General features: G+C 34.3%; 1 protein-coding gene across 1 annotated transcript; it reads right to left on the bottom strand.

Moving 5' to 3' along the window:
• Positions 1-534: 534 nt before the first annotated feature.
• On the bottom strand, positions 535-10,837 carry LOC134264662 (chondroitin sulfate synthase 1-like). The gene is made up of 2 exons (XM_062746925.1): positions 9,624-10,837; positions 535-2,181 (listed from the first exon to the last, which is right to left on the bottom strand). Exons 1-2 carry the CDS (start codon positions 10,458-10,460, stop codon positions 649-651), a joined length of 2,370 nt encoding a protein of 789 aa, XP_062602909.1. The 5' UTR covers positions 10,461-10,837; the 3' UTR covers positions 535-648.
• Between the last annotated feature and the right edge of the window lie 1,530 nt (positions 10,838-12,367).

Genomic DNA, 12,367 nt, shown 5'->3' on the forward strand with positions numbered 1-12,367 from the left:
AATTATTTAGTACATTGTACTTAATATATTAACCACAGCAGCAATTCCTGACTATATCTAATTAACACATACAAAACTGTAAGTTACAAAAAAAGTTAATAAATAATTTGACCGATATTTACAGCTCTAAGATTTGACTAGCTATAATGTCCACATTTTTACACAATAAACATTTACACTGAAATAACCAAGACTGTATGTAATTAAAGCTTATCATCTAAACCTTAAGCAGATCTATAACCCCTTAATCCAATTTCACAGCAATCGCAAAGTTCTGGCTCATGTGCTAGGTACAATGTGGCATTAATGAGCGGTATCTATTATCATAAAAAAAACATGTTCACATAATCATTAATTAAATTATCAGCAAAGCCTACTTCTGAGAAAAAAAAGCAATAAAATGGCAACCCTCTCTCTTATTTCTTGTTGACACAAATGAAGATGAATATTCCATATGTTTCACAAAAATCTTAAAAATTTGTTACATTAAACATGATTATGCATAAATTTGTGAATGTGAAAATGAATTACATGTATTTTTCTCACACACAAAAAACTTGTTCCTTTATTTGTACAGAAACTAACAGTTAATCAAACACATTGGACATTTGGCTTAAAGTAGAACAAACACACAGACAAAGTCCTGGATCAAGATCCAGGATCTCTATTCAGAATTTCAGGGGTCCTTTGAATCACTTCTGTTAATACATGCATTGAAGCATAACTGGCAGATTTAGAACCAATACACATGGTCATTTGAGCCCCATTCAACCCGGAATCACAGTGGACAGAATGATAGAGGTGGACCATATCCGGATCCACCCCACGAAATATTTGGATCTCACTGTCACTAAATTTGGTATATAGGTCTACATCCTCCTTCCCCCAGCCCTGAATACTGGTGTCAAATCCTCCTACCTGTTCTAAATCACTTTTATACATACTGGCGATCCCGAACCCGAAGTTCCGCCAGTAACCATTATCAGATGAAAGGTTGAAGTTGTCTATGTGACATGGCTTTATCTTGTAAAAACTGCACAAAAATGAAGGGTCATATTGACTAAACACAATGGGGTAGTACACTTGTGATCCCCGTTTCGTGTTCATGCGTATTCTATGTAATATACTGGAAGTAAATAAAATATCTACGTCTATGAAAAATAACAAATCATTTTGATCACATTGAACTGCTCCAAGGTCCAACGCTTTGGCACGCGCAAAAGATCCCTCCGCAAAAATCACCTCAATGTTCTCTCCCCCATATTTCTTTTGATATTGACCAATCAGATTGATGAGAGTGTCTGTGTAACTATCGTTAAACAAGACTACATGAAGCTGTGTTTTGGCACCGGTTTTTAAACAGACATCTTCATAGTTGGTCATGAATCTTTTAAAAATATTAAGTCTTCCCATCAGGGGAAGAATAAAGTGTATGACTTCTTCAACTTTGTTGGAAATGAGTGAAAGACTAGACTGGTTCCCTGCCCCAAACTGTTTGAACAGGAACGGGGATTCTATTTCATCAGGAGGAGGGTGGTAATTTGATGTGAAGGGATCTTCAATGAAGTTAATCTCACCAAAAGCTTGTTGTAGATAAGCATGTCTTCTGACCGCTACTGTCACTTTGTTACCAGTGTGTTTTTTGTAGGTCAGTAATATATCTAGCACAAAGTCAGCCCCATGAAGGGGGTTAACTCTGCGATAACCGTACCACAGATCCTTGTAATCTATCGTCCTGCCCTTCTGTCTGGCATTTCTATTCACAATCTGAATCACTTGACTGATGACGTCATCAAGGGCGACCTTGAGAGGAAAGGTCAACCCGTGACGCGGATTGAGATTTTTATGAGATACGATGGCTTTTGATATATAGTCCCAGGTTAATATGTCTTTTGTAGATTTGGGAATGATCTTGCCAAGACTTGGAGACAACCCTTGCTTGCCCATGGAAGTTTGAGCCCCTAGCATGCGGTCAATGTTAGCTACCTCCCGCTGTAAAAGAAGGCCTTTTTGTTGGAGATCTTGGATGTGAAGGGACTTGAGGTAGTTGTAAATTTTGTACTGCTGCTTGGGTTCTTTGACGGAATGCAATGTAACAGCTTTTTTCACGGCTTTATCTTTCAGGGTCGTCCTAAAAGAACCTTTCTCCTCTTTGTAGTTTTGGAAAAACAAGCGCTGCATCTGAAATGAATAAAACACAAAAATATCACTTACACCATTTAATTACTAAATCTTTAAACCTTTTCTTTTTCTAAAATGTTTGTTTTAAGTATTTGGTCATAAAAGCCAGACAGAATCAACATTAAGTTGATAATATCTATCCTAATTGCTTTGCATCATATCCTTTGAACTATGACCCAGATGAATTACAGAACTTGTACATGAACAAGGTATTACCACTAGTTTATAAAGCAGGAGCTCTTTTGAACAAGAAGGAAATTTAAGCCTATTTGTTAGAAACCCACTGAGCATTACAAGATCTTGGCAAAAAACATCAGTACCAAATGGAAAGGAACAGGTAAAGCATATACCGCAGTAACCCAGAGGCCTGTTCAACAGAGTGAATTCATCATTTGTTGAAGGAAAAAGGAATTTTGGCAAGCATTAATGAACTTTTTCTCTTTTGACCAAGCCTCTGCATTTGTTTTGTCTTGGCTGGACTTTGTTGACTCTGAAATGAAGGGTCTGTTACAATGTCTAGCGGCCACCCCTTTATCAAAATACCCACGGTCAATACTCTCTATATTATGTTCTTTATAAGCTAAATGCCACCAATGAAGCACTTGTGTAGTAATGTTTTCATTAAATAATAGTGGAGTGTTTTCAAACAACAAGGTTTTTTTTTTTAATTGTTATGAGTTGAACATGTTGAATGCTCAAAGTCAAATTAACCCCAAAGAATGATAAATATGCATCATGTGAACAGCGGATCCTTCAAATTAAAAAACATAGTTTTCAAGAACATCCGATGTTATCAGCTAAAATTTATTAATACATGTAACTTAATACATTTATAAAATTTTATTTGGTACAAAAGATGAATGAGGGCCATTACAATGTAAAATCAATGTTAAATTGCCACTTTATAACTTTCCAACATTTGTAATCCAATATGAAATGCTTCAATAGTCATTTGTACAAACAAGGTACCCTCTTACAAAAAAAGATTTCTCCCACTAGGAAAGAATTTCTATATAAAGATTAATTACATGCTTTACTTGTATGCTCATTACAAACAAAAAGGGGCTTCCTTAAAAATCACTTTAAACTATAAACACTTGATTCATCATTGTAATGATAAAAAAAAAATTTCCTTAAGAACTTTTGAAGTTGAAAAGGAAATTACAACTGACAGAATCTAAACTCTGGTTTCTTGCATATGTCTGTCTGGAGAATGAACTAGCTTGCACTAAACTCAGTAAATATGTACCGATGTGTAAAAATATATACCAATAAGAATTTAGTGTAGTTTTATTTCTTTTGAGCTGCACTAAGTAAGTCAAGTAGAGTAATGAAGTGAATACTACTAGTGCATGACTGTATGAAGCACTCAGTACAGATGACTTATACACACTCAACATAACTCTAGTGTATACTCTCAAATAAATCTGATTCTCCAAATAAATATTACAAGTTACATTATCTACCATTTCTTTCAATGATTGCTCAATGCAACAACATCTGCACTTGCAAATTTTGACTTCATAAGCAGGCAAGCATCAAAACAAACTTTCCTAGTTGCCTCTGTTTGTGTGTAAGTGTTAACAGACCCCGACTAAGACACAACTCTGGGTCTTCAGGTAATTGTTAATGAGTGGAACCTCCCTCCTTCTAATGATAAACCCAGCCACCAAGACATTCCAGAAACAGCCTCTGGTCATTATCAGGAGAACTCCCCACTTCTGAGGAAAATCCGGCATACTCTAAAACCTGGCCTGGCCCCTTTGGCCTGGCCTGGCCTCTAAGTTGGCCTGGCCTCTATTTTGGCCTCTAATTTGGCTTCAAACCAAATTTTGGCCTGGCCTCAAAAGTTGGCCTGGCCTCAGATTTGGCCTCTGTAAAAATTTTTGGCCTCAATTTTGGCCTCACTCAAAAATAATTTCTTTTTCAGAATTTGATTGATTTTATTGATTTTTTATTGGTTTCATTTTTTCAAAGATTAAGAAGGTAAATAATATATTTCTGTTGATATGTAGATGTGAATATTAAAATAATAATACTCTACCACCAATATGATTTATTTTATTGATTTTCTATTGATCAGTTGCAATTCTGGAGACTTTCCATAGTAGGATTGAGGATTTTACAAAGTAAAACATTTTGAAACATCAATTTAAATTATTTCTTTTTCAGAATTCAATTGATTTTATTGATTTTTTAAAATTAGTTTCAGTTTTTAAAAATCAAAGCAGATAAATAACATATTTCTGTTGATATGTAAATGTTAACATTAAAAATAATTATGTACTACCACCAATATGATTTATTTTATTGATTATCAATCAATCAGTGTACACTTATTTCATTTTATGATTTGATGACAGGTATCTTATACCGACACTACCGACACTCTTGCTTAATTATTTAGAAAAAAAGTATCAGTCTGAGAGTTTATTTTGTGTTTTCCAAATTGTGCACATTGAAAAATCTCTAAGTCATATCAAATGTCATTAATAGCTTTGAAAAATTCCCACTTGTTAAGTGATGAATCATCACTTTTCACACACTGTAGAGTGTTGTGTTGTGTGTGTCTTAAATGTGATATATGAATACAGGCACCAAAGAATTTTTAAATAAATAAACTACCATATACCAATGCAGATACCAAAATATTATTTGTAAAGAATTTCCTACTACAAGTTTCACTAATTATCAAAACAAAAGTTGAGTTTGATGATAGTTTATTAACATTTGTGCTGTAAAACATTTGCATCCTACAACCAACCATTAGAACCCTTTCATATAAAATGGCCAATTACTTGCATATGGTATTGACACTTTTTCTATCAGTTTGTAAAAGTCCACGTTATCAGAAAGATTTTTTTTTTACTGGATAAAGAGTTTATAAAACATGTAACAAGTGATACTTGAAATAGCAAATTTAAAATTCTTTTTAAGTTTTAGGTATCTGCATTTCTTTGTTTTCTTGATAATTTAAATTGGTGTAACACTTACATATAAATTTTAGAAAATCAATAAAATAAACATGTATTATTAGCACATTAATAAAGTCTTAAGTGAAAAAATGAAACCAATAAAAAAATCAATAAAATCAATCAAATTCTGAAAAAGAAATTATTTTTTGAGGCCAAAATTCTGATCACTTTTGAGGCCAGCCAAAATTTTTTGAAGCCAGGTGCAACTAGAGGCCAGGCCAGGCCAAAGGGGCCAGGCCAGGTTTTAGAGTATTATCCCACTGTTATTAACAATGCAGCTTGTAATCCTCTTATTTTCTGACACAACTTCATTAGAAGTAATACAGGTGTTAAAGACCAATGAATTTTTTACATATTAGCAACATGAGAGTCAATGAACCTTCAAACATTACTCAGCATTTAACTGCACTATAACTTTTTTAATGAAAACTCTGAGTAATGGTTTTAATTTTGATCAGCAATATTACTCAGCAAACTCAAAATACACCCCCTAAAACATGCAGTTTACTAAATTGGGAAACTGAGTCTCTAAATAGCCAATGTGTAAATCATGGGCCACAGACATGAATGTTCCTCTTTAGAGACTGTATGAGTTATATGGACATCAGACAACCTCTGACACAATTGTTTCTGTACTCTAGCAGAGAGATCAAACGCCTCAATACGGGGGTCAATGTCTCACCCTCAGCAATTGTGTGTAACAGATTGACTGGGGGTAATTAGGCAGCTGTTGCCATCACCTGATATCCCCCCACAAAAATCCTTCCCCCTCCTCCAGAGGTCAAATCAGGTTACAGACCTACACGAACTCACGACAAGTCCATACACTGTTCAATGAAAAAAATATTTTTTACTATATGGCCTATTGCACTCTGTTATACAAATGGAATTCACTGAAGATGTAATTGTCCAATGAATGGTATAAAGAAAATTTTTAATACAATGCTAAATCTCCTGATCTAAAAGCTTGAGACTTTATACAGAGTGGATACCTGCTGCTACTAAAGAGGAGAATAAAATTATGGGAAAAGAAAATGTGAGATAATTGCCGGAAAGCAACTTGGCCTTTGGTGCCATGTTCTGTTTTTCAAATGAAAATAACATAAAGCTGTTTTTCATCTTGATTAAAATTTTTGAAATTTAACACAAGAATATGCCCCCTATGATCATGTTGAGATATTTATGAAGTATTTAACAATAAACTTCATTTTATCTGGATTAATGCAGTTTTATCACCCCTATCAACAGCTAGCATCAAAGAATACCGTAACCTAGTGACCCACATCTCAATAGCTTACATACCTTACCACTTTATAGCTAAAAAAAAAATCTTCTACATCTTAAGTCATTAATGTCATTCTCTTTTACAATACATCAGAAGAGGGAGACCTTAATCTACATTCTTGTCAAATTTTGTAACGCTTTGAAAATTGAATTCATCAAGATTATCAAATTGGAAATTGAGAGCATTATAATGTGATGGATGATAAATATAACCATATGTTTTCCTTCAGCAGTATTGTTTGTATGGGAGTGGAATCTACTAAATTAATTTTGTACATGTATTTATACATAGGTCTCAAAGTTCCTAAAAAGTGATACGAGCTGTCTACAGGTTTATAGGTACAATGACCCCCGGTACGCAGGTTAACTTTTGTCTGATTGACATGGCAAAGTCAGCAGAAATCCTCCGAGTGTCTGATACAACTTAATTACGCCTGTCACACTGTCTGCCTTCCTAATTCAGATGTATTATAATTAGATACAGCTAATTACACAATTTACAGCCTTCTCTCCCTGACTATTAAACTGACATGTTCTTTTTGACTTGGCCACTTCCTTGACCAGATTTCTGTTTCCTGTTCAAGTTTGCAGGTAGTTTGACAAGAAAAATGAACGAGGAGTTGAAATTTGGGTTATCTCTCTGGCACATGAGTCACTAGAATCAATAAGATTATGTAATTTACAAAATCTTCTTCAATGCCACCAGGTTTATCCAGAACTTCCATTCAATCCCTAACCCAAACAAAACTGCCTCCTTAATCAAACTGTCACGCAGAACAATACAAGAAGTTTGCAAGGTCCCTGCAACTGTGCAATGGCAAGCAATGTTATAGTACCATTTTTAAAAGTCTTACATAAGGATAGGTTTCTTTATCACTAACACCTGGGTATTTTATTGATAAGAAGTTAAAGATAAAAGTTTATGAATGGGATCCATTTCTTAGTAAAAACTCATGAAACATTTTCAATGACAATATTAGAGACTCTTTCAATGGCTATGTCGTGTTTACTATAAAGATTTTAAACATCACATGTATATCAAATATCGAAGGTGACGACAAATTAAACAACATCCAACTTTGTATGGTGGGATAATTTTGAAAATTGTTTGTTGACCCGTCAAACTAAGTGTGTAAGTGGCCCTTTAACCTTAATCTTTCTGCCCTTTATAGTACAGCACTATACAGTTCACATGCAACAGCTATTGCTCCCTGCTCTGTGCAAAGGGATTCTCTTCATATTGGATAATTTCCGATAAAGGTATAAAAAAAGAAACCAACATGCAACAAAATTAATTATTAAAAAGATGGTCCAGAAATCTAAAATGGGCAATTCAGCAAAAATCATTGGAATCGATATCCATGCAGGCTTTGGAACTTTATTTCTTGTTGAAAATATAGCACCCCCCCCCCAAATTCAACAGATGGCTTTAATTGTCTTTGGTACTCCAGCAAGCACTGGGAATGTACTCTGAAATCTTGTTCAGTGTTTACCCCAGTTATCAGACAGACTCTGAACCATCCTTAAATTTCACAACTTTACAGCACTGAGGTCAACAAAAGCTGACATTTTATGTTTGGGAATTAACTTAATTGGGAGAAGTGCCAAGTAATTCCAACACACAATGTGTACAATATTTACAATCTTACCCCTACAAGTATGTGTGAATGTAGACTTGTTGGCAAGTATAAAAATACTTCAAAAAAATTGACCCCTTCTAGTATGAACTTTTGTGAAGTATACACATGCGATCAGCTCATCAGATGACTACCGGTGTTAACCCCCAGCATTTACTGATTCAGAAATGAAATGACTCTTAGATCCATAAAGCTTTTTTTTTTATCTTTGAGGGTAATGATTTAACTTCCGAGTTTGATGGGGGATGGAAACCCCATTAAAATCTGCCGAGGGAGACCTCAGATGAACCTCTCCAGGTTCATTCACTTCCTGATCATTAAGTCTGTCTAGAGAAATCGGGAATCCGAGGCTACATCGTTTTTTGTTTTTTTTTTGTACTACTGCCCTCAGGGAAATTGGGGTCTTTATTCCGCAGCATAATTCACCTGTCTAGAATCCACTGCTTTATCCCGCTACCCTGTTTATTCCCCCTATCTACCGGACAACACACTGTAATCGTACCCCATAGCAGACATAAATACTCCTAATAATGCCATCTATTTGATCCTTTGTCGTTTTATAGATGTTGTGAACCCCCCAAACAATAGGACTTTTTTCTTTTAAAAAATTTACCAGGTCTAAAATATGCAAAATACCATGGCCATGTGTTATTCACCATTGATTCTATAAAAACATGCACCTCCTGAAAGATGCCATTATCAGATAGATCATATGCTTGAGTATGGACCAAAAGGTCTCCATGCTCTCACAGACTCATAATGACCATAAAGATTATAATACTGAATGACTATAGCAATTAAGTCTTAATACCTGTACAGTACTTTAAAAAAATCAAACAAGTCTATCAAGCATTTTCCCTAATGAGATACCTATATCATGTACATATGCAACTCAAAATTTAAATAATTTACTATAATCACCTGCATGTGTAATTATCAAATTAGAATAACTGTGCATATAATACTGCTTAGCAATGCACCGTCATAGCTTCGTAATTATCAAACCCCAACTTTTGACAAGCTGACAAGACAAATTGAAATATAAAAGCTAAATTACTATTTAAGTTAAATCTACTGTGTAGATTGTGTACTTGACAGCAAGGGCAAACTGTAAAACTGCTGTCATGATTCTGTGCTATGTTTAACATCCATATATTCTATATATATAAATTCAATGTTTAATTTCAATACAAATTGAAATATCAATAGCCATTATTATTTTTATGTAATACACATGTACTTTAAACACTTCGAAATAAAATAATGTACTTTTCAATTTATTCTCTTTTAAGCAGTGGCTGAATTAGAATAGCCTTGTAAATAAAATGAAGGCTATGTTGGCCTTGTAAATGAAGGCTAATTTTAAGCTAATTCAGGAAAATAAAACAGATTTTATAAAACACAATGAATACTAGTAATTTAGGACCATTCTTTAACATTTGTGATCTCAATGATCTTGTGATCTTAATAAAAGATCAAGCAAAATTTTTATTATACATTTACATAAAATGTTACATGAAAAATTGATCTGAAATCCAGACTTTACCTCAAACGCCCAGGTACAGGACACGCCTGTGTGGTCCCTTACGCAACGCCCCACCTCTACGTCCTCATGGGTGGTCAGGAGGTTCTGCAGACACTCCCCCACATGGGGGGCAAACATCCTCAGGGTCATGTGGCTAAACGCCACCCCGGGGCCTCCCATACAAAAGTTCTCATTCTTGTTCAGGTATAGTTTCCCCAACTCTTCCTTCTTCCCAATTCCTGCCTGTCCAATGTACTGAGGTATTGAACTATTGATGGATCGTAGTAGTTTTTCAATACGATCCCCTTTAATGAAAACATCATCGTCCACTCTCATGAACCACTCAAAGTTATTAATATAATTGTCATACATGTATTTTAACATGAGGAGGGATTTTCTCTGGGGTGGGTAAGAGTCATCTACACCATCAATGCTAATGATGGGAATTTTATTTGAAAAAGATCCCTCACTGGAAAAAAACAATACCTTACATACACCCTGACAGGTGCTTGTCCAGGTATCAAACGCAGCAACAGCGCGAGTGTCTAGAAACTTCTTGGCAGTTATAACACCAATTAATAAGAATCCTCTTTCATCTGGTTTAATGTACCTGTTGAGTTGGAATTCCTTGGTTTCAGATACTGGCAGTGTGTTTTGAGGCAGTTGGTCACTTACATGGAAATGTTCCACAGCGATGTTAACATGATAATTGATGTGGATACAGCATCGGTCCTTCTGAGATCCGCATGGAAGTAATGTATGACGACACCATGAAGATAATAACACACCTAAACAAATTCCCAAAACTAAACCGGCCAACTTCTGAAGTTTCCACCGACATCCATATCTTCTCGCCATTGTAAACTTCTGTAAATCATTGAATATTTAATCCTGAGAGTCCTCAACTCGATGTGGCTTCACTAATGTTAACAAGGGGATTATAATTTCACAAAACATGTTACCCGTGGGAGAGCTCGAAAACGTAACTTCTGCACATACGCAAGTAAACAAAAGCTAACAACGTGTTTGTCATGTGTATGATATTTTGTCTACGATTCCTTTTGCGCCTTTTCATCGCTCTAAGTGGACACTGTAACCTTTGGTCGATCCCGTGTCACCCCTGACCAGGTTACAGCGAGAGTATACCACTTTTGAAACATTTTCTCGGACGATCAACGCTCCACTGAATTTACACACACTTATGAATGGGGAGCAAAATATTCCGGTCACCGGGTCAAGAAACGTAACTTCCGGGGATGAGCTACTTGACGCATATTACAGCTATTACACAGAATTTGAAGAATTTAGTTTCTTTGTGACAAAAAGTGTAAATCATTTAATAAAACAAAATTAAAGATTGATATAACAGAAAACATAATATTCTGAAAACATGAAGTTATGACCATGCAAAAACAACACAGCATTACAACAACAAGTTGAAAAAAAACCCAACACTTAACAACAATTAACAAAACACCTGCATATTTGTGCATATTTGGCAAATACAAATGAATCAATATTAATAGGACCTTATTTTCTGCCAATCTACACACTACTCTGATATTAATTTGAAGCATATTGAGCAGACAAGGATTAACCAATTTTGAAAAAAAAAAATATTAACATTAACCTTAGCAGTAATTTTAAAGTCAAGGTTCCAAGAATGCATTAATATACTTAGGGACAATTACCAATCTTTTTGTGAGTTTGTTCTTCTTTTCCAAAAAATGCCTGTCTTTAACCATGGCAATTACTTTTGAATGGTTGGTGCCAGGGCCTTAATTTCATATTTCAAATTCATATATTTCTTGCGACAACACATTTATTTGGGTACCAAATTTTTGTTAACTTTGACCTCAAGAGTTTGACCTACCTTGAAAAATTTTAACCTTGATAATATCTTTTGACTATGAACGGATTAGTGCTTGAGGTTTCAAATATCGCATACAATATTTCTTGTGAAAGGATCGGCCTTTCTTTGGGTACCATGCAACACTTTTGATCTCCTTATATTGACCTTTGAGTTTGACCTACATATTAGAAAAAAAGTTTATTTTCCCTATAACTTTGAAAACTTGGTGCTAGGATTTGTGACAAGATCTTCTTTTAGAACAAATATTTTTGAACTCATGGCCTCATGACCTTGACTTTCGTTTATTATCTTCTTTTGAAAAATTTGAATCTTGGCCATTTTTTTTTTTTTGACTGTTTAATTTGGCACATTGGAATTTTATATTTCATGTATACATGTATATGCGTATTTCTTTTTGACAAGATTATTATATTAAAATAATGACGTACACTAATAAAAAAAACCCAGACAGACAAATAAACAAACAAACAAGATTTACATTTATACAGGATAGCTACCATTTGTTTATATATATACATATATTTGTGTGTAAATTATTATTTTTGTATGCTGATATGTGTAACAATATTATGTTTACTAATATATACATATACATATATTTGTATATAAATTATTATTTTTGTATGCATGGATTTGTGTAACAGTAAGTGTGTGTTTGTGTATGTCACATATACCAAATATCACTGCCCAAGAGATTAGTTTGCATTAAGTTTCCGAAAATCCATGAAATTACTATTTCTGTTAATACTTAAATGATTTTTTTTTTTTTTTGACCGACCATCCGAAAATCCATATCAACCTGGAAACAACGCTTGTATTAAGTTCAAAAGCTAATTTAGTTGATTTTATTTAAATATTCATGTTAAATATTTCTTTAATGACATTTTTATTT

The sequence above is a fragment of the Saccostrea cucullata genome, unplaced genomic scaffold (assembly GCF_032062105.1).
Source record: "Saccostrea cucullata isolate Sc308-1 unplaced genomic scaffold, CSIRO_AGI_Scuc_v1 ctg1093, whole genome shotgun sequence".
Taxonomy (NCBI): domain Eukaryota; kingdom Metazoa; phylum Mollusca; class Bivalvia; order Ostreida; family Ostreidae; genus Saccostrea; species Saccostrea cuccullata.

Bases quoted from the DNA above. Each gene is read 5' to 3' on its own strand.
- LOC134264662 (XM_062746925.1), bottom strand. From the start codon at position 10,460: ATGGCGAGAAGATATGGATGTCGGTGGAAACTTCAGAAGTTGGCCGGT. The intron at 2,182-9,623 runs GTAAAGTCTGGA...TATTCATTTCAG, and splicing joins CCTGTACCTGGGCGTTTGAG to ATGCAGCGCTTGTTTTTCCA.